Source organism: Salvelinus namaycush, chromosome 21 (assembly GCF_016432855.1).
Source record: "Salvelinus namaycush isolate Seneca chromosome 21, SaNama_1.0, whole genome shotgun sequence".
NCBI lineage: Eukaryota > Metazoa > Chordata > Actinopteri > Salmoniformes > Salmonidae > Salvelinus > Salvelinus namaycush.
This window is the reverse complement of record NC_052327.1, coordinates 8,129,604-8,153,476: the sequence shown is the minus strand read 5'-3', so window position 1 is coordinate 8,153,476 and position 23,873 is coordinate 8,129,604. Positions and strand designations below refer to the sequence as shown.

At 47.6% G+C, this 23,873-nt stretch overlaps 1 protein-coding gene across 2 annotated transcripts in view; it reads right to left on the bottom strand.

The window, feature by feature from the left end:
* The window catches only part of LOC120066047 (Krueppel-like factor 8), a 109,132-nt gene that overhangs the window by 7,422 nt on the left and 77,837 nt on the right, over positions 1–23,873 (bottom strand). The window contains exons 3-5 of one of the 2 annotated variants that reach the window (XM_039017124.1): positions 11,166–11,426; positions 10,506–10,743; positions 4,010–4,121 (exon numbers count right to left, since the gene is read on the bottom strand). In XM_039017124.1, the coding sequence (XP_038873052.1) occupies positions 4,010–4,121; positions 10,506–10,743; positions 11,166–11,426 (611 nt within the window). The remainder of the gene's footprint in view (positions 1–4,009; positions 4,122–10,505; positions 10,744–11,165; positions 11,427–23,873) is intronic. The other variant, XM_039017125.1, reaches the window with a different exon arrangement.

Genomic DNA, 23,873 nt, shown 5'->3' with positions numbered 1-23,873 from the left:
TTGTTTACACCTGGTTCTGGGACAACCCTGCCCAGCAACACACACACACACAGCTAAGTGAACTCTCCAAGCACACACCCTACATTTCAGATAGATAGAGTGGAGCTCGGTCTCCCCTGTTGCTGCCTCACTACACACGCACACGCGCACACACGCACACACACACAGTCTCTCCTCTCCTCCAGTGTTCAGGGGTTACATAAGTGTCCAGAGCAGAGCAGTGCTGCAGTAATGTAATTAGCGCCAGAGAGTGGAGTGGAGAGAGGAGGGACGGGTCCAGCTCACCACAGCCAAACCCCCAATGAAGAAGCAAATTCACCCTATATCATTATTCTCCAATAATACACTCAACCTTCCACACTCTTCCTGTAAAACCCTACTCCTATATCAGGACTGCAAACTACCCTCGTTATGTACCCCACAAATGTCTGTTGAAATTGTGATAGCAACAATCTGACACTCACCCTGTGGAGGATGAGCCCTACAGAACCACCACCCTGTGTCCTGGAGGATGAGCCCTACAGAACCACCACCTTGTGTCCTGGAGGATGAGCCCTACAGAACCACCACCCTGTGTCCTGGAGGATGAGCCCTACAGAACCACCACCCTGTGTACTGGAGGATGAGCCTTACAGAACCACCACCCTGTGTACTGGAGGATGAGCCCTACAGAACCACCACCTTGTGTCCTGGAGGATGAGCCCTACAGAACCACCACCCTGTGTCCTGGAGGATGAGCCCTACAGAACCACCACCCTGTGTACTGGAGGATGAGCCCTACAGAACCACCACCCTGTGTACTGGAGGATGAGCCCTACAGAACCACCACCCTGTGTCCTGGAGGATGAGCCCTACAGAACCACCACCCTGTGTCCTGGAGGATGAGCCCTACAGAACCACCACCTTGTGTCCTGGAGGATGAGCCCTACAGAACCACCACCCTGTGTACTGGAGGATGAGCCCTACAGAACCACCACCCTGTGTCCTGGAGGATGAGCCCTACAGAACCACCACCCTGTGTCCTGGAGGATGAGCCCTACAGAACCACCACCCTGTGTACTGGAGGATGAGCCCTACAGAACCACCACCCTGTGTACTGGAGGATGAGCCCTACAGAACCACCACCCTGTGTCCTGGAGGATGAGCCCTACAGAACCACCACCCTGTGTCCTGGAGGATGAGCCCTACAGAACCACCACCCTGTGGAGGATGAGCCCTACAGAACCACCACCCTGTATACTGGAGGATGAGCCCTACAGAACCACCACCCTGTGTACTGGAGGATGAGCCCTACAGAACCACCACCCTGTGTCCTGGAGGATGAGCCCTACAGAACCACCACCCTGTGGAGGATGAGCCCTACAGAACCACCACCCTGTATACTGGAGGATGAGCCCTACAGAACCACCACCCTGTATACTGGAGGATGAGCCCTACAGAACCACCACCCTGTGTCCTGGAGGATGAGCCCTACAGAACCACCACCCTGTGTACTGGAGGATGAGCCCTACAGAACCACCACCCTGTGTCCTGGAGGATGAGCCCTACAGAACCACCACCCTGTGTCCTGGAGGATGAGCACTACAGAACCACCCTGTGTACTGGAGGATGAGCCCTACAGAACCACCACCCTGTGTCCTGGAGGATGAGCCCTACAGAACCACCACCCTGTGTACTGGAGGATGAGCCCTACAGAACCACCACCCTGTGTCCTGGAGGATGAGCCCTACAGAACCACCACCCTGTGTCCTGGAGGATGAGCCCTACAGAACCACCACCCTGTGTACTGGAGGATGAGCCCTACAGAACCACCACCCTGTGTACTGGAGGATGAGCCCTACAGAACCACCACCCTGTGTACTGGAGGATGAGCCCTACAGAACCACCACCCTGTGTACTGGAGGATGAGCCCTACAGAACCACCACTCTGTATACTGGAGGATGAGCCCTACAGAACCACCACCCTGTATACTGGAGGATGAGCCCTACAGAACCACCACCCTGTGTACTGGAGGATGAGCCCTACAGAACCACCACCCTGTGTACTGGAGGATGAGCCCTACAGAACCACCACCCTGTGTACTGGAGGATGAGCCCTACAGAACCACCACCCTGTGTACTGGAGGATGAGCCCTACAGAACCACCACCCTGTGTACTGGAGGATGAGCCTTACAGAACCACCACCCTGTATACTGGAGGATGAGCCCTACAGAACCACCACCCTGTGTACTGGAGGATGAGCCCTACAGAACCACCACCCTGTGTCCTGGAGGATGAGCCCTACAGAACCACCACCCTGTGTACTGGAGGATGAGCCCTACAGAACCACCACCCTGTGTACTGGAGGATGAGCCCTACAGAACCACCACCCTGTGTACTGGAGGATGAGCCCTACAGAACCACCACCCTGTGTCCTGGAGGATGAGCCCTACAGAACCACCACCCTGTGTCCTGGAGGATGAGCCCTACAGAACCACCACCCTGTGGAGGATGAGCCCTACAGAACCACCACCCTGTATACTGGAGGATGAGCCCTACAGAACCACCACCCTGTATACTGGAGGATGAGCCCTACAGAACCACCACCCTGTGTCCTGGAGGATGAGCCCTACAGAACCACCACCCTGTGTCCTGGAGGATGAGCCCTACAGAACCACCACCCTGTGGAGGATAAGCCCTACAGAACCACCACCCTGTATACTGGAGGATGAGCCCTACAGAACCACCACCCTGTATACTGGAGGATGAGCCCTACAGAACCACCACCCTGTGTCCTGGAGGATGAGCCCTACAGAACCACCACCCTGTGGAGGATGAGCCCTACAGAACCACCACCCTGTGTACTGGAGGATGAGCCCTACAGAACCACCACCCTGTGTACTGGAGGATGAGCCCTACAGAACCACCACCCTGTGGAGGATGAGCCCTACAGAACCACCACCCTGTGTCCTGGAGTATGAGCCCTACAGAACCACCACCCTGTGTACTGGAGGATGAGCCCTACAGAACCACCACCCTGTGTCCTGGAGGATGAGCCCTACAGAACCACCACCCTGTGTCCTGGAGGATGAGCCCTACAGAACCACCACCCTGTGTCCTGGAGGATGAGCCCTACAGAACCACCACCCTGTGGAGGATGAGCCCTACAGAACCACCACCCTGTGTACTGGAGGATGAGCCCTACAGAACCACCACCCTGTGTACTGGAGGATGAGCCCTACAGAACCACCACCCTGTGGAGGATGAGCCCTACAGAACCACCACCCTGTGTCCTGGAGTATGAGCCCTACAGAACCACCACCCTGTGTACTGGAGGATGAGCCCTACAGAACCACCACCCTGTGTCCTGGAGGATGAGCCCTACAGAACCACCACCCTGTGTCCTGGAGGATGAGCCCTACAGAACCACCACCCTGTGTCCTGGAGGATGAGCCCTACAGAACCACCACCCTGTGTCCTGGAGGATGAGCCCTACAGAACCACCACCCTGTGTACTGGAGGACGAGCCCTACAGAACCACCACCCTGTGTACTGGAGGATGAGCCCTACAGAACCACCACCCTGTGTCCTGGAGGATGAGCCCTACAGAACCACCACCCTGTGGAGGATGAGCCCTACAGAACCACCACCCTGTGTCCTGGAGGATGAGCCCTACAGAACCACCACCCTGTGTACTGGAGGATGAGCCCTACAGAACCACCACCCTGTGTCCTGGAGGACGAGCCCTACAGAACCACCACCCTGTGTACTGGAGGACGAGCCCTACAGAACCACCACCCTGTGTACTGGAGGACGAGCCCTACAGAACCACCACCCTGTGTACTGGAGGACGAGCCCTACAGAACCACCACCCTGTGTACTGGAGGATGAGCCCTACAGAACCACCACCCTGTATACTGGAGGATGAGCCCTACAGAACCACCACCCTGTGTACTGGAGGACGAGCCCTACAGAACCACCACCCTGTGTCCAGGCCTATACCACCACCTTCCAGTCTATGACACTCACCCTGTGTCCAGTCCCGGGGTACTGAAGGAAGCAGAACCCGACTCTGTCCCACTCTCCACATCACTGTCACTCTGGTACTCCACTGGGGACGCCGAGCCAGGCTTGATACGCACTAGAGGAAAAGATGGATACACGGAGAGGGGAAGAGAGAGGACGCAAGAAAGATGGGGAGAAGGAGCAGTGGGACAGAGTGAGATAGAAAGAAACGGACAATGTAGAGGAAGATGGAAAGGTTTACAGAGAGAGAGAGGGGGGGGGGGAGAAAGGCAAAAAACAACAGGGGGTTAGCAACTTAAATCCAACCACCATAACACACAGTGCTTGGCAACACAAAAGGTAAGCCAGGCCATCCCAGCTGAGTTGATTAGAATTTTTATTTGGGTGTGAGAGAATTCCCATTATACTTAGGTGTGGTTGGCTGTGCTGCGGAGGCCGGTGATTGTATTTGTGAACCCCTCCCCCTCTTTCCCCTACCCCCATCCCTCCCTCTCTTAGTGGGTCAGAATGTGGCGACTGCATTGTTCAAAGTTTCTCTTCCCTGAGGATGCGAGGGGGTGGGGGTGTAGTGACGATGGGGTTGGGATTGGGGCGGGGTAAATAACTGTCCTTTGTGCATGAACAACCCCCCCCCCCCCCCCCCCACACCTATTACTACTGCAACCCACCTCATTCAACGAATAAAATCTCCTTTGAATCTCTATAAACCACCTCCCGTCACACATAACCTCCTCACCGCTGCTCTCTCTCTCTCTCTCTCAATTTAAGGGCTTTATTGGCACGGGAAACATATGTTAACATTGCCAAAGTAAGTGAACTAGATAATAAACAAAAGTGAAATAAACAATACAAATGTACAGTAAACGTTACACTCACAGAAGTTCCAAAAGAATCAAGACATTTCAAATGTTATATTATATATATACAGTGTTGTAACGATGTACAAATGGTTAAAGTACAAAAGGGAAAATAAATAAACATAAGTATGGGTTGTATTTACAATGGTGTTTGTTCTTCACTGGTTGACCTTTTCTTGTGGCAACAGGTCACAAATGTTGCTGCTGTGATGGAACACTGTGGTATTTCACCCAGTAGATATGGGAGTTGATCAAAATTGGTGTTGTTTTCAAAATCTTTGTGGATCCGTGTAATCTGAGGGAAATATGTGTCTCTAATATGGTCATACATTTGGCAGGAGGTTAGGAAGTGCAGCTCAGTTTCCACCTCGTTTTGTGGGCGGTGTTCACATAGCCTGTCTTCTCTTGAGAGCCAGGTCTGCCTACGGCGGCCTTTTGCAATAGCATGGCTATGCTCGCCGAGTCTGTACATAGTCAACGCTTTCCTTAAGTTTGGGTCAGCCACAGTGGTCAGGTATTCTGCCACGGTTTACTCTCAAAGTTAGGGTGGAAGAGGACAGAGTTTTAGTTTCCTTCGCAGCCTAGCGCGGAGGACACGCTGTCGTTACGGCATGGATTCAGGTGTGTTCCTGAGAATGGAATTAAGGCTCTGCGGTCGGCGAACAGGTAGGAGCTGAATTTATACATCCCGCTTCCAGAATGAACAAAGCTGTGGTTCTGTTCATGAAAAGAGCAAATTTGGTAGGTAGGCTCATTGCTAGTGGAATATTTGTAAGGGGTGTGTTGGTGCCAATTTCTCCTCTTTCTACCCCTTCGACCAGGGTGGTAGTTGCAAATTTGCCTCTGTTTATTACGGATGATAAAATAGGGGGGGAAAAGAGTCGTTTTGGTAAAGTTGCTAGTGGTTTTGTGTACTGTCAGCAGGTTTTCAGGCAGATACAGGCCTGAGCTACAGGCAGTTAGATTTGGGTATGTCATTTAGGCGAAAATTGAAAAAAAGAGGCAGATCCTTAAGTTTGACCTAGTGGATATTTGGAGAACTAGACATTCCAACACAAGACAGTATACATGGGTGAAGGCCTTTGGAACTAGGGTGAGTGCAGCCCGGCTTGATCGATTTTACCTGTCCAGGAATCAAAGCAATAGGCTGTTGAGCGCTACCATTCTCCCGGTGGGTTTTTCAGATCACCACATAACCATGGCTTGTCTGTCTATTTCACCAGGGCCTCGACAGGCATCCTATCCTCCCAGCTCCTTCTTCTTCTTTAGTTTGGAAAGACAGAGTGGTGAAGCCAAGGGTATGTGTTGTCTACGGCTTTTGGATGGGCGGGTGACCTCTGTGGTGGGGGAGATGTGGGAGCGGACTGTGGAGTTTTATACTGAGTTGTATAGGGCAGAACTGTGTGATCCTATGTGTGCTCAGGTTTTGTTTGCAGAACTCCCTAAGCTCTCTCTGGCACAGAGGGATGAAATGGACATTCCTCTGTTGTCCCATGAACTGGCAGAGGCCGTAACCCAGATGACCCCGGCCGTGCACCGGGGGTCGATTGACTCCCTGTGGAGTAAAAAAAAGAAATTCTGGGGAATAATTGGAATGGACTTCTTTTGCGTGAGTGCGTCGGGGTAGGAGAGTTGCCGATGAGCTGCTGTCGGGTGGCTCTGACTCTCCTGCCCAAAAAAGGGGGCTTGTGTGAACTTAAGAGCTGGAGGCCTGTGGCATTGCTCTGTGCGGATTACAAGATATTTGCCAAGGTCCTCGCTAATAGACTGAAATCCCATCTGGACTCTATAGTACACAAGGACCAGACATATTGTGTCCCGGGACGCTCAATCATGGACAACTTATTCTTAATCAGGGACATGTTGGACTTGTCGAGAGGTTCTCATGTGAACTTTGGACTGGTCTCTTTAGATCAAGGTAAGGCTTTTGATAGAGTGGACCATGAGTATCTGTTTAATGTGATGTCTGTGTTTGGGGAAAGGTTTTTGACCTGTGTGAAGATGTTGGATGCAGGGGTGTCATGTATGGTCAAGGTGGGAGGGGGGCTCAGTAGGCCAGTCTGGGTGAGATAGGGCATTAGACAAGGATGCCCTCTATCGGGGCAGTTACCGTTGAAGTCGGAAGTTTACATACAGTTAGGTTGGAGTCATTAAAACTAATTTTTCAACCACTCCACGAATTTCTTGTTAACAAACTACAGTTTGGCAAGTCGGTTAAGACATCTACTTTGTGCATGACACAAGTAATTTTTCCAACAATTGTATACAGACAGATTATTTCACTTATAATTCACTGTATCACAATTCCAGTGGGTCAGAAGTTTACATACACTAAGTTGACTGCCTTTACACAGCTTGGAAAATTCCAGAAAATTATGTCCTGGCTTTAGAAGCTTCTGATAGACTAATTGAAATCATTTGAGTCAATTGGAGGTGTACCTGTGGATGTATTTCAAGGCCTACCTTCAAGCTCAGTGCCTCTTAGCTTGACATCATGGGAAAATCTAAAGAAATCAGCCAAGACCTCAGAAAAGAAATTGTATACCTCCACAAGTTTGGTTCATCCTCGGGAGCTATTTCCAAACGCCTGAAGGTACCACGTTCATCTGTACAAACAATAGTACGCAAGTATAAACACCATGGCACCACGTAGCCGTCATACCGCTCAGGAAGGAGATGCGTTATGTCTCCTAGAAATAAATGTACTTTGGTGCGAAAAGTGCAACTTAATCCCAGAACAACAACAAAGGACCTTGTGAAGACGTTTCAGGAGATATGGTGTGTTGGGGGGGGGGGGGGGGGGGGGGTCTGTACAGCTGGGGAAGATGGGTTGGATATGTGGATGTAGAAGTGGTGAGGTTTTTGGTTATTGTGATGCGTGGTGTTGTTTTGTATCATGTGTAGAGGGCAAGGTGAGTATGATGTATGCAGTACAGCAGATATTTTGGTGTTTTAAGGGGTGGGGGGGGGGGAGGTTTAAATGAAATGAGAATGTTTCATTAAAGAAAGACAAAAAAGTCCAAGTCTCTCTCTCAGCGCACAAGACCTCTGCTGGGCTGTAACTCTCTCGTACACACTAGGACGTTCGTTATAACGGCGTCGGTTACTAACTAGGGAACCTCACGAGGCATGTGCTACTGAAATTGTATATAGTTAAGGACTTATTATTTTATAACAAATGCTCTTACTCCCATGTGTGATAGTGGTCGCTGTGCGCGGTCCTGAAACGTCAGTGCGCTGTTGAATTGGCGCCTTGTCTTAGAATAATATCAAAGTTAACCAGTATATTGGTGTTGAGAACAATGTGGTGGAGGCAGCAGAGGAGGTGAGAAAACGGCCCTTGACTTACGGTCTAAGAACAGTGAGGAGAGAGGAAACCCCAACTTAATTAGGTCTATAATCAACAGCCGAGCTGTTAAATGTGACTGGCTTTATACAGCCTGCTTTTGTTGCCAGTTGAAGTGTTTAATAGCTGATTCTGTGAGCACCAGTCTGCATTTGCTATGCTGTAATAAAAGCTTTCCACTGTTTTTCATTAGAACAGCCTCTCTGGTACGACTTACAATTCATTTAGTGTTGTTTACACTGTTCCAAATTGTCCCCAAAATAATATTTATAATAATAATAATATCGTTAACTAATAATGAATTAATAATCATTTTTCTTGATCTCCTTCTTATTGTTATTACTATTATGATCATCATGATAATATTAAGTCATGTCATTATCATTAGTAGCCCATAGCGGCCTTGTGTCACCACCATCGAGCTGTAGGCCAAAGAGCACATCCTGTTTAGTCTTCATACCGTAACTTACTATAGTTCAACACGTATACAGGCTACTGATATCAGTCAGTCAGTCATTCGTTCATGTCATCACACAGCATAGAGTTACCCGTGATTCGAAATGCAATCAAGCATTTTAGTTTTAAAATAAAATAACTAAGCGACCTTGAATAATTAGTGTCAACAATAAACTGTTCCATTCACGAAAGCATGCAACTGTTTTAGCCTTTAATAAAGGCTATACGGAAAAAAACAGACTCTCTGGTACGCTTGTAATTTATTTCATCCTGAGCAACCAGTGAGAATTCCCCCATGTTGAGTTTATTTGTCACGTCCTCTGCATCCTTTTTGTTGTGCTCCCACTCCTCTTTCTATTCTGGTTAGAGACAGTTTGCGCTGTTCTGTGAAGGGAGTAGTACACAGCATTGTACCAGATCTTCAGTTTCTTGGCAATTTCTCGCAAGGAATAGCCTTCATTTCTCAGAACAAGAATAGACTGATGAGTTTCAGAAGAAAGGTCTTTGTTTCTGGACATTTTGAGCCTGTAATCGAACCCACAAATGCTGATGCTCCAGATACTCAACTAGTTTAAAGAAGGCCAGTTTTATTGCTTCTTTAAATCAGGACAACAGTTTTCAGGTGTACTAACATAATTGCAAAAGGGTTTTCTAATGATCAATTAGCCTTTTAAAATGATAAACTTGGATTAGCTAACACAACGTGCCATTGGAACACAGGAGTGATGGTTGCTGATAATGGGCCTATGTAGATATTCTATTAAAAATCAGTCGTTTCGAGCTACAATAGTCATTTACAACATTAACAATGTCTTCACGGTATTTCTGATCAATTTGATGTTATTTTAATGGACTAAAAATGTGCTTTTCTTTCAAAAACAAGGACATTTCTAAGTGACCCCAACTTCTGACTTCTGGTAGTGTATCTCTTAACACCATCCATATTGGATTTCTATTTGCCATATATATTTAGTGTTTGTGTGTGTGTACGTGTGTGCAGAGACAGGCGTCCTTACGAGGACAGTAAGGGACGGGTCACGTGTGAGATATCGTGACGGGGTGAACGAGAAACAGTGCGATATTGTAACTGAAAGGGAGGGAAAAGAGAGAAAGAGCTTGTATGTCAGAGTGAGATTGTTTTGAAGAGAGTTAACATTTGACGAGACCCAAGAGAGATGTATTGCTTGCGAGAAAACCGTTCCAAGAGGTCAAGTGACACCCGGTTGTGCGATAAAGTGAGGAAGATGAGGAACGGCGTGTAAGTGAGAGAAATCACCTACTTCTTCCTGCTAGAGAAGAGGAGGAGGTGACCAGAGAGAACTCTATTATCGTTTCTCTATGAAAGGGACAGTTCACCCAAATTACAAAAGGACACAGATTTCCTTACTCTGTAAGCAGTTTATGGAGAAAGTATGACAGCAATCCATGCTTTTGTTTTGTTTACCTAACCACTCTTCGAAATGCAACATTTTTGCACTGTTGGCACAAATCCAATGCAAGTTAATGGTACCTATATTAGTATTTCCACGCTTCATTTCCAAATCATCCTTTAGTATCTCAAAATGGATTGTCTCACTCAATGAAGTTACTTATAGATGATTCGAAAACGAAGCGCAAAAATGCTAATAGGTCATTTGGGTGAATTATCTGTTTAACTTTGACGATTTTATGTCAAATCCTTACTTTAGAAGGTTGTACTTATGACGTTCGTATTGTGATTGTTTCAGCCTCATTACTTCAATGCTCTGGACAAGAGCGTATGCTAACCGACTAAAATCTATAACATAAACCGCAAAGCTCCATCTCAACAACAGCACCATCCTCCCTGCCTCGGACTCACCGGATCCCTCCGAGCGCCCGTCACTCCCGATGAGGGGCACTGTGATGGCAGCGGTGGCCACCCCGTCCGTGGGCATGGTGGTGTAGACTACGGGCAGAGACTGGACCACCACGGGGATGGTCTGCAGCTGGCCCATCTTGCTGGGCATGTTGACCGACGGGATGGTGTGGATGACATGCAGGATCTGCTGACCGCCTGCCCCCTGGGTGGATGCTAGGATGGACCCGGGGGAGAGCATCTGGAGGAGGGAGGGATGGATGGGTGGAGAAGAGGAGAGGAGAGGAGGGGATAGTGTGGGTATACATGTAGAGGAGCAAGACCATCTGAAATGGCACTGTATTCACAGTACACTACTTTTAGCCAGAAAGGAGAATAGGGTGCCATTTTGGACACACACATTGTGTCAAGCATGGGAGTACTGTATTAGATTGTTAAACTGAAAGACAAAGCCTTTCAATAAAAACATTGTAAACTAACAGTTACTACATAAGATATAGGAATCTGACTTCCACATTTTTGGCAGGCCCTAATACAGTATGTGTGAGTGGTTTCACTTTTCAGCCAACATACACTTCTACCCATCATTCCAAAAGAGGAGCTAGCTAACGAGCCGACTGGCTTAATAACTGGCGTGGTTACCATGGTGTCTAGAAAGGTTACCGTATGGATGGGGGTTGCCGACAGCGTGGGCATCGCCACGGAACTCGGTACGGGGTTGGCTGTCGGCGTAGAGACGGGCAGGGAGGAGCGAGGCTTGCCGAGGGACAGGTCGACAGGTTCCGTCTGGTCCTCCGGGGGGAGGGAGGAGTCTGCTGTTGTGTCTGTGGCTGTGCAGAGTGGAGGGGGAGACACAGGTTGGGTCTTCTCTGTCTTGATCTTCAGGTCTGTAGGCTGGGGACACTCCTCACCTACTTCAGCCTGCTAGAGAGAGTGAGAGAGAGAGATAGGGAGGGGGGGGGGGGGGGGAGGAGAGGATGGAGGGAGGAAGAGAGAAAAAGAGAGAGGGAAAGGGAGATAAATAGGGAGGCAGACGATGGAGAGAGGAAGAAAGAGAGATGATCAGTCAGCACATTATTTCTCTCCACACACACACACACACACACACACACACACACACACACACACACACACACACACACACACACACACACACACACACACACACACACACACACACACACACACACACACACACACACACACACACACACACACACACACACGCCTGACCCTGCTCTCCCCTCAGCAAAGTTCAGCTGTACTCTCTGGCTGCACAGACAGAGCAAAGCAGGTTAGGGGAACAATGGTTGCTGTGTGGGGCCCTGGGAGCTGAGAGGGAGCTGGGAGGTGGAGAACAGAGCAGCAGACCTAGAGCTGGCACACTGCCATGAGAGAACGGCCCTGCCCAAGCCCTGCACTGAGGCACCGGGCGTGTTGGAGTGTTAAGGCTAAAGCAATCGACTGTAGACAAAAGTCAAGGAGTGAAGTCGGGGGAGGTGCATCAGCGACAGCCAATAGCTCAGATCAACACACTCACAAACCGAAATCATTATATCATATTATGTGTGTCGATTCATAGTACAATCAATTAGTGAGAGACTCAAATGTCACATTTATTTGTATACACTGAGTGTACAAAACATGAAGGACGCCTGCTATTTCCATGACAGACTGACCAGGTGAAAGCGATGATCCCTTATTGATGTCACCTGTTAAATCCACTTCAATCAGTGTAGATAAAGGGGAGGAGAAGGATTTTTAAGTCCTGAGACAATTGTGACATGGATCGTGTATGTGTGCCATTCAGAGGGTGAATGGCAAGACAAAATATGTAAGTGCCTTTCAACGGGGCATGGTAGTAGGTGCCAGGAGCATCGGCTTGTGTCAAGACCTCCAACACTGCTGGGTTTTTCATGTTCAACAGTTTCCTGTGTGTATCAAGAATGGTCCACCACCCAAAGGACATCCAGCCAACTTGACAACTGTGGGAAGCATTGGAGTCAACATGGGCCAGTATCCCTGTGAAACACTTTCAACACCTTGTAGAGTCCATGTCCCAACGAATTGAGTCTGTTCTGAAGACAAAAGGGGGGCAACTCATTATTAGGAAGGTGTCCTTAATGTCCACTGTACACATAAATGACTGCAAAATGCAAGGTTCCTGTTTCAGTCATGTCTTTGTTCACGTTTGCATGGGTCAAACAAAAAGACACAATGTAGGCGATGGTTGCAGAACGAAGTTAGTGAAAAGCAACTGTAGACAATTGCAGTCGACCGCAATCAAAACCTCATGACCTTTTGAACACATTATTTGTGTAAAGTTCAAACAGTCGGACAACCTTTTGCCCCTTGAATGCAACACACTTTGAAAGGCGGTGACCAACGACTTGGAAAAAAAGGGATCCGCTCAAACGTGCCCCCAGACTGCACCCTGCCTGCTGATCACTAGGCAAGTGCAGAGCATATAGCAGCACTATGCTAGCTCACAAAGCACGGTGTACAGTAGGACATACATTCAGCATAAAACAGCCTGTCCCTGGCCCTACACTGACTGCACCCTGCTACAGCATGCACAACACAGCCCTAAAGCATGGAGCAGTACACAACACAGCCCTAAAGCATGGAGCAGTACACAACAGCCCTAAAGCATGGAGCAGTACACAACACAGCCCTAAAGCATGGAGCAGTACACAGCAGCCTTATCTAGCATGGAGCAGTACACAACACAGCCCTAAAGCATGGAGCAGTACACAACAGCCCTATCTAGCATGGAGAAGTACACAACACAGCCCTAAAGCATGGAGCAGTACACAACAGCCCTATCTAGCATGGAGCAGCACACAACAGCCCTATCTAGCATGGAGAAGTACACAACAGCCCTATCTAGCATGGAGCAGCACACAGCGGCCCTATCTAGCATGGAGCAGCACACAGCAGCCCTATCTAGCATGGAGCAGCACACAGCAGCCCTATCTAGCATGGAGCAGCACACAGCAGCCCTATCTAGCATGGAGCAGCACACAACAGCCCTATCTAGCATGGAGCAGCACACAGCAGCCCTATCTAGCATGGAGCAGCACACAGCGGCCCTATCTAGCATGGAGCAGTACACAGCGGCCCTATCTAGCATGGAGCAGTACACAGCAGCCCTATCTAGCATGGAGCAGCACACAACAGCCCTATCTAGCATGGAGCAGCACACAGCAGCCCTATCTAGCATGGAGCAGCACACAGCAGCCCTATCTAGCATGGAGCAGCACACAGCGGCCCTATCTAGCATGGAGCAGTACACAGCGGCCCTATCTAGCATGGAGCAGTACACAGCAGCCCTATCTAGCATGGAGCAGCACACAACAGCCCTATCTAGCATGGAACAGCACACAGCGGCCCTATCTAGCATGGAGCAGCACACAGCGGCCCTATCTAGCATGGAGCAGTACACAGCGGCCCTATCTAGCATGGAGCAGTACACAGCGGCCCTATCTAGCATGGAGCAGTACACAGCAGCCCTATCTAGCATGGAACAGCACACAACAGCCCTATCTAGCATGGAGCAGTACACAGCAGCCCTATCTAGCATGGAACAGCACACAACAGCCCTATCTAGCATGGAGCAGCACACAACAGCCCTATCTAGCATGGCGCAGCACACACCAGCCCTATCTAGCATGGAGCAGCACACAACAGCCCTATCTGGCATGGCGCAGCACACACCAGCCCTATCTAGCATGGAGCAGCACACAGCGGCCCTATCTAGCATGGAGCAGTACACAACAGCCCTATCTAGCATGGCGCAGCACACACCAGCCCTATCTAGCATGGAGCAGCACACAGCAGCCCTATCTAGCATGGAACAGCACACAACAGCCCTATCTAGCATGGAGCAGTACACAACAGCCCTATCTAGCATGGCGCAGCACACAGCAGCCCTATCTAGCATGGCGCAGCACACACCAGCCCTATCTAGCATGGAGCAGCACACAGCAGCCCTATCTAGCATGGAGCAGTACACAACAGCCCTATCTAGCATGGAGCAGCACACACCAGCCCTATCTAGCATGGAGCAGCACACAGCAGCCCTATCTAGCATGGAGCAGTACACAACAGCCCTATCTAGCATGGAGCAGTACACAACAGCCCTATCTAGCATGGCGCAGCACACAGCAGCCCTATCTAGCATGGAGCAGTACACAACAGCCCTATCTAGCATGGAGCAGCACACACCAGCCCTATCTAGCATGGAGCAGCACACAGCAGCCCTATCTAGCATGGAGCAGTACACAACAGCCCTATCTAGCATGGAGCAGTACACAGCAGCCCTATCTAGCATGGAGCAGCACAGAAAAACACAGCATATCATAGGGAAGGAGAGAAAGAACCCAACGGTAGAGAGAAGCAGCACAGCCTTGCCCTGGCCAACCCAAAGGCCAGACACTGAACCCAGATATTCTAAGGAGGCGAACAGAACAGACAAACTGCATAGCCTAGTCTAGCCCAGGCACGGCTTAACACAGAGCACTGAGCAGGGAGCAGCATAGCACACCCCTGCCCAGCCTAACCTTGGTCAAGCCCAACTCAAACACTGAGGCATTGAGGCAGTGCACCCAGATACAATATGGAGATGCCCGGTCAAATCTGAGCACTACCTAGTGCCCACTATCCAGGCAGTACATACCCAACCCAGGAGGCAGAGGGGCACTCATGCATGCGCGCACACACACACACACACACACACACACACACACACACACACACACACACACACACACACACACACACACACACACAGCAAACTTGTCAGTGAGAGACAGCTATAAGGAATGATGTGCTATTCTAAACCCTCTACCAAAACTAGCCTAGCCTATCCTACATCACAACAACGACAGAGTGGCCACAGGCAGACCCAGAAAAGAGAAGGAATTCAGTCAGTGTTCATAGTAACAAATAGGCTAGGCTACATGTTATTGGTCAAAAAAAGAGCGAGAGAGCAAAGGAGTGGGTGGGGGTGATGGAGAGAGAGACAGAAGGAGAGTGGGTGGGAAAGGCCTCCAGGTTGCCATGGAAACTTGGAGGTATCAGCTGACTTGTTTTTTCCCTCATTATATCTTCACGCCCACCCACTCCCTTCCTCCCTCGCCCCCTTTCCTTCCCTCCGTCCCTCTCTCTGGTTCCACACCCTTTCACCTCGCCCTCTCATGTTATTCTGCTTGTCCTCCACACCTTCCCTCCATCTCTCTACCTCTTTTCTCCCATTCTCTCTGTTTTATTCTATCCATCTCTCTCCTACATTTCCCAATGGTTTAGACTCATAAGAATACTCAGACACCCACTATTCTCAGCTAAACATTTCAAATGGAGATCCTAACAATCTGTCAGAATTAAACCCCGTTACACACTGACAGAAGAGAGAGAGAGGGGCTGTGTCAGAATGAAACCCCATTACACACTGACAGAAGAGAGAGAGAGGGGCTGTGTCAGAATGAAACCCCATTACACACTGACAGAAGAGAGAGAGAGGGACTGTGTCAGAATGAAAGCCCATTACACACTGACAGAAGAGAGAGAGGGGCTGTGTCAGAATGAAACCCCATTATCAAATCAAATCAAATTTTATTTGTCACATACACATGGTTAGCAGATGTTAATGCGAGTGTAGCGAAATGCTTGTGCTTCTAGTTCCGACAATGCAGTAATAACCAACGAGTAATCTAACCTAACAATTCCACAACTACTACCTTATACACACAAGTGTAAAGGGATGAAGAATATGTACATAAAGATATATGAATGAGTGATGGTACAGAACGGCATAGGCAAGATGCAGTAGATGGTATAGAGTACAGTATATACATATGAGATGAGTAATGTAGGGTATGTAAACATTATATTAAGTGGCATTGTTTAAAGTGGCTAGTGATACATGTATTAGATAAAGATGGCAAGATGCAGTAGGTGGTATAGAGTACAGTATGTACATATGAGATGCGTAATGTATGGTATGTAAACATTATATTAAGTGGCATTGCTTAACCTCTTGACGCTAGGAGGCAGAATTTGGAAAAATAACGTTCCCAATGTAAACGGCCTATTTCTCAGGCCCAGATGCTAGAATATGCATATAATTGACAGATTAGGATAGAAAACACTCTTAAGTTTCCAAAACTGTCAAAATATTGTCTGTGAGTATAACAGAACTGATTTTGCAGGCGAAAACCTGAGGAAATCCAACATGGAAGTGCCTCTTATTTTGAAAAATCCCTGTTCCTTTGCCTGCCTATCCTCCATTTAAAGGGATATCAACCAGATTCCTTTTCCAATGGCTTCCACAGGTTGTGAACAGGCTTTAGACATAGTGTCAAGCTTTTATTCTGAAAAATGTGCGAAACTTATCAAATCGCGTCAGTGGATAGCCAGATGTCCTTTGATTAGTTCTTGCGCGCGAAAGTGGTAGCTCAACATTTTCTTTCTCTATTGTATTGAATAGTTTACCGTCCGGTTGAAATATTATCGATTATTTATGTTAAAAACAACATGAGGAATGATTATAAAAAAACGTTTAACATGTTTCTACGAACATTACGGATACTTTTTGGAATTTTCGTCTGCCCTTCAGGACCGGCACGAGCCTGTGGTTTCCTGAACATAACGCGCAAACCAAATGGAGGTTTTTGGTTATAAAAATAATCTTTATCGAACAAAAATAACATTTATTGTGTAACTGGGATTAATTTTATTGCTTTTCTGACTTTCGTGACCAAAAGGTGCTAGGTGTTTGTAATGTTTTGTCTAGTGATCGATAAACTCACACAAACGCTTGGATTGCTTTCGCTGTAAAGCATATTTTCAAAATCTGACACGACAGGTAGATTAACAACATTCTAAACTGTGTTTTGCTATATTGCACTTGTGAATGAAAATTGAAATTGAAATTAAATATTTTTAGTAATTTTTTAAAAATTTGGCGCTCTGCAATTCAGCGGTTGTTGATGAAAATGATCCTACTAAAGGGATCCGTGCGCCAAGAGGTTTAAGTGGCTAGTGATACATTTTTTACATGTATGGCAGCAGCCACTCAATGTTAGTGGTGGCTGTTTAACAGTCTGATGGCCTTGAGATAGAAGCTATTTTTCAGTCTCTCGGTCCCTGCTTTGATGCACCTGTACTGACCTCGCCTTCTGGATGATAACGGGGTGAACAGGCAGTCGCTCGGGTGGTTGTTGTCCTTGATGATCTTTATGGCCTTCCTGTGACATCGGGTGGTGTAGGTGTCTGGGAGGGCAGGTAGTTTGCCCCCGGTGATACGTTGTGCAGACCTCACTACCCTCTGGAGAGCCTTACGGTTGTGGGCGGAGCAGTTGCCATACCAGGCGGTGATACAGCCCGACAGGAGGCTCTCGATTGTGCATCTGTAAAAGTTTGTGAGTGCTTTTGGTGACAAGCCGAAATTCTTCAGCCTCCTGAGGTTGAAGAGGCGCTGCTGCGCCTTCTTCACCACGCTGTCTGTGTGGGTGGGCCAATTCAGTTTGTCCGTGATGTGTACGCCGAGGAACTTAAAACTTACTACCATCTCCACTACTGTCCCGTCGATGTGGATAGGGGGGTGCTCCCTCTGCTGTTTCCTGAAGTCCACGATCATCTCCTTTGTTTTGTTGACGTTGAGTGTGAGGTTATTTTCCTGACACCACACTCCGAGGGCCCTCACCTCCTCCCTGTAGGCCATCTCGTCGTTGTTGGTAATCAAGCCTACCACTGTAGTGTCGTCTGCAAACTTGATGATTGAGTTGGAGGCGTGCAGGGCCACGCAGTCGTGGGTGAACAGGGAGTACAGGAGAGGGCTCAGAAGGCACCCTTGTGAGGCCCCAGTGTTGAGGATCAGCGGGGTGGAGATGTTGTTACCTACCCTCACCCCCTGGGGGCAGCCCGTCAGGAAGTCCAGTACCCAGTTGCACAGAGCGGGGTCGAGACCCAGGGTCTCGAGCTTGATGACGAGTTTGGAGGGTACTATGGTGTTAAATGCTGAGCTGTAGTTGAAGAACAGCATTCTCACATAGGTATTCCTCTTGTCCAGATGGGTTAGGGCAGTGTGCAGTGTGGTTGCGATTGCGATTGCGTCGTCTGTGAACCTATTGGGGCGGTAAGCAAATTGGAGTGGGTCTAGGGTGTCAGGTAGGGTGGAGGTGATCTGGTCCTTGACTAGTCTCTCAAAGCACTTCATGATGACGGAAGTGAGTGCTACGGGGCGGTAGTCGTTTAGCTCAGTTACCTTAGCTTTCTTGGGAACAGGAACAATGGTGGCCCTCTTGAAGCATGTGGGAACAGCAGACTGGGATAAGGATTGATTGAATATGTCCGTAAACACACCCGCCTGCTGGTCTGCGCATGCTCTGAGGACGCGGCTGGGGATGCCATCTGGGCCTGCAGCCTTGCGAGGGTTAACACGTTTAAATGTTTTACTCACGTTGGCTGCAGTGAAGGAGAGTCCGCAGGTTTTGGTAGCGGGCCGTGTCAGTGGCACTGTATTGTCCTCAAAGCGAGCAAAGAAGTTGTTTAGTCTGTCTGGGAGCAAGACATCCTGGTCCGCGACGGGGCTGGTTTTCTTTTTGTAATCTGTGATTGACTGTAGACCCTGCCACATACCTCTTGTGTCTGAGCCGTTGAATTGCGACTCTACTTTGTCTCTATACTGACACTTAGCTTGTTTGATTGCCTTGCGGAGGGAATAGCTACACTGTTTGTATTCGGTCATGTTTCCAGTCACCTTGCCCTGGTTAAAAGCAGTGGTTCGCGCTTTCAGTTTCGCACGAATGCTGCCATCAATCCACGGTTTCTGGTTGGGGAATGTTTTAATAGTTGCTGTGGGTACGACATCGCTAATGAACTCGCTCACCAAATCAGCGTATTCGTCAATGTTGTTGTTTGACGCAATGCGGAACATATCCCAATCCACGTGATCGAAGCAATCTTGAAGCGTGGAATCAGATTGGTCGGACCAGCGTTGAACAGACCTGAGAGCGGGAGCTTCCTGTTTTAGTTTCTGTCTATAGGCTGGAAGCAACAAAATGGAGTCGTGGTCAGCTTTTCCAAAAGGAGGGCGGGGGAGGGCCTTATATGTGTCGTGGAAGTTAGAATAACAATGATTCAGGGTTTTACCAGCCCTGGTAGCACAATCGATATGCTGATAGAATTTAGGGAGTCTTGTTTTCAGATTAGCCTTGTTAAAATCCCCAGCTACAATGAATGCAGCCTCAGGATATGTGGTTTCCAGTTTACATAGAGTCAAATAAAGTTTGTTCAGGGCCATCGATGTGTCTGCTTGGGGGGGAATATATGCAGCTGTGATTATAATCGAAGAGAATTCTCTTGGTAGATAATGCGGTCGACATTTGATTGTGAGGAATTCTAAGTCAGGTGAACAGAAGGACTTGAGTTCCTGTATGTTGTTATGATCACACCACGTCTCGTTAATCATAAGGCATACCCCCTGAGGCATACATAAGGCATACACACTGACAGAAGAGAGAGAGGGGCTGTGTCAGAATGAAACCCCATTACACACTGACAGAAGAGAGAGAGGGGCTGTGTCTGAAACGACAGCCCTGTATAGCCTTGTCCCTGAGCGGGTCCTGGTCAAAAGCAATACATAGGGACTGTATGAGCAGTGGAGAGTACACAAACACCAGGAGAGATATCCTCTCTCTCTCTGACCCAACTCCTCTGGACTTCTTAAACCCTCTCCCGTCTCTCGCTCTCACCCATCCCTCTCCCTCTCACCCCCCGTCTCTCTCTCTCACCCCCGTCTCTCTCTCTCTCCCCGTGTCTCTCTCCCGTCTCTCTCTATCTCTTCCCCATCCCTCTCGCCCTCATCCCCCGTCTCTCTCTCTCACCCCCCTCTCTCTCTCTCTCCCCCCGTCTCTCTCCCATCTCTCTCTCTCTTCCCCCCGTCCCGTCTCGCTCTCTCTCTCACCCTCCGTCTCTCTCTCTCCCCCCGTCTCTCTCTCTCTTCCCCCCATCCCGTCTTGCTCACTCCATCCCCTGTCTCTCTCCCCCCCCGTCTCTTTTAATATAAGGGCTTTATTGGCATGGGAAACGCATGTTAACATTGCCAAAGCAAGTGAAGTGGATAATCAACAAAAGTGAAATAAACAATACAAATTAAAAGTAAACATTACACTCACAAAAGTTCCAAAAGAATAAAGACATTTCAAATGTCATATTATGTATATATACAGTGTTGTAACAATGTGCAAATGGGTTGTATTTACAATGGTGTATGTTCTTCACTGGTTCCCCTTGTGGCAACAGGTCACAAATCTTCTTGATATGGTCGTACATTTGGCAGGAGGTTACACTGCCCTCATTTTGGGCTCCCGAGTGGCGCAGCGGTCTAAGGCACTGCATCTCAGTGCAAGAGGCGTCACTGCAGTCCCTGGTTTGAATCCAGGCTGCATCACATCCGGCCGTGATTGGGAGTCCCAAAAGCCAGAAAACAGCCGTTGAATTCCACAACCACCTAAAGGAAAGTGGTGCCCAAACCTTCCATCACAAAGCCCTAACCTTCAAGGAGATACTTAGAGAAGAGTCCCCTCAGCCAGATGATTTTGGGGCTCTGTTCACAAATACGGACCCCACAGAGCCCTAGGACAGCGACACAATTACACCCAACCACATTATGAGAAAACAAAAAGAGAATTACTTGATAAATTGGCAAGAATCAACCAAAAAACAGAGCAAACTGGAATTCTACCTGGCCCTAAACAGAGAGTAAACAGTGGCAGAATACCCGACCACTGTGACTGACCCAGAGCTAAGAAAAGCTTTGACTATGTACAGACTCAGAGCACAGCCTTGCTATTGAGAGAGGTCACCATAGGCAGATTGCCACATTCAAACAAACTTCCGTATCTGTTCGGCGAAATACCACAGTGTGCGATCCAAGCAGCAAAATGTGTGCCCTGCTGCCACAAGAGTAGGTCAACCAGTGGTTCAGAAACACCAACGTAAATATAACCTATATCTATCTGCCTATTTATTTCCCCCCCGTCATTTGTACATTCTACTCTTTGCACATTGTCAAAACATTGTGCATAGCTTTTGTAACATTTTAAATGTCATACTAGATTTGAATAATGACATATTTTAAAAACTTTGTTACTCTCTTGAAACTTTCGTGTGTAATGTTTACTGTTAAAGTCAGATTTTTTTTGTCTATGTTCTGTTTAATTTGCTTTGTTGGTTTTTTGTCTCGTGGTTGTTTTGTTGAAGTTTTTTTGAGTTGCTTTGGCAATGTAAACAATGCCAATGAAGCCCAATGTAATTTAATGAAATTGAGAGAGACAGAAGAAGAGGCCAGGGCACTGTCATCCTCGCTGGTCCATAATGATGAGGTGAACCCGGTTGTGTTCCAGCTATAGCTGAGCCAACTAGAGAGCGGAGGTACATGTTGTCACGGCTTGATGGGCGGGTTTCATCATAGCTATCGTAACTGTGTGTCTGGTCTCCACATTCACCTCTCTCGGTTTCTTTATCGCCTTCCAGCTGTAGCTTTGTCATTGATACACTGGCTCGTTTTGTAAGTGAAGTATGTTTCCATATGGCTTGCGTGTATGTTGTATATACAGTGGGGTCCAAAGTTATTGACACCCTTGATAAAGATTCTTATAAATAAAGTAGTCATAAGTTTAGTATTTGGTCCCACATTCCTAACGCACAATGACTACCTTAAGCGTGTGACTCTACAAACGTTTTGGATGCATTTGCCGTCACAAGCCCGATGTCGTCATTGCGTGCTATAGGAATATGGGACCAAATACCCAACTTCTGACTACTTTATTTATAAGAATCTTTCGGGGTGTCAATAATTTTGATCCCTCCCTTTTTTGAGAGAAAAAAAATATGACTTGTTAAACAAAATCTCTTTCTCTGGGCAATTGTATTAGTATCAAATAACATACTTTCGAAAATGTATCAACAATTTGAAATATTGACTTTTGTACAGGCTATTATCATCTTTATCAAGGGTGTCAATAATTCCTGTACATGTGTGTGTGTGTGTGCCAGGAGAGGAGGCCTGTGCCCTGAGGCAGGGTGTGAGGACAGAGACATTGACAATAAAGTAAAGGAAGACGGGAATGACAACAACTGGGAGTATGAGCTGTGGATCACGCAGGAAGTCCTGCCAACACACAGCACTCTGCCGTCCACCCTAACTGCACCCTCTACACTGTATAAAACACCCACTCTGGTCAGACTGTGCGTACCAACCAACCAACTCTTCCCTTCTCACAGACCACTTCAACAACCACTGAACACCGACCAGTGTGCCTTTGTACTTGTAACGGATGCCTAAATAGTAACAAAGCAGCTGCACATGAACATGCTATACATGACGCCAGAGCTCAGGGTCTCCGCTTCACGGCTCTGTATGGGTTTTGACTGACAGCCATTCTGAACTTGAGCACCACGCGCGGCAAGAAGTTGCCCCCATCCCTATCGCTAATTGGGAAACTTTTGCACATTTGATGCTGTCTGAGTGGGGGAAATGCTGTAAATTAAGCGGCTCAATGTATTTTGAAAGACGTTGAGGATTAGAATAACAATGTTGCAACTATTCCAGAATATTCTATCTATGTTACTGAATGGATCCAGAGTATTTTCCAGAATATTCTTACTACGTCACTGAATGGATCCAGAGTATTTTCCAGAATATTCTGTCTATGTTACTGAATGGATCCAGAGTATTTCAAAGAATATTCCTACTATGTTACTGAATGGATTCAGAGTATTTTAAAGAATATTCCTACTATGTTACTGAATGGATTCAGAGTATTTTCCAGAATATTCTGTTTATGTTACTGAATGGAGCCAGAGTATTTCCCAGAATATTCTGTCTATGTTACTGAATGGATTCAGAGTATTTTCCAGAATATTCTTACTACGTCACTGAATGGATCCAAAGTATTTCCCAGAATATTCTGTCTATGTTACTGAATGGATCCAGAGTATTTTCCAGAATATTCTGTCTATGTTACTGAATGGATCCAGAGTATTTTCCAGAATATTATGTCTATGTTACTGAATGGATCCAGAGTATTTTCCAGAATATTCTGTTTATGTTACTGAATGGATCCAGAGTATTTTCCAGAATATTCTTACTACGTCACTGAATGGATCCAGAGTATTTTCCAGAATATTCTTACTATGTTACTGAATGGATCCAGAGTATTTTCCAGATTTCGTTATCAACAAATACGGTGTAAATTACAGTAAATATAAAATCAAGAGTGTAATGTCTGGATTCACTCATGTCAGGTAAACTTTTGTGTCCTCACAATTAGTCTAATATTTTTCCCAATAATGACAAACTGTTCC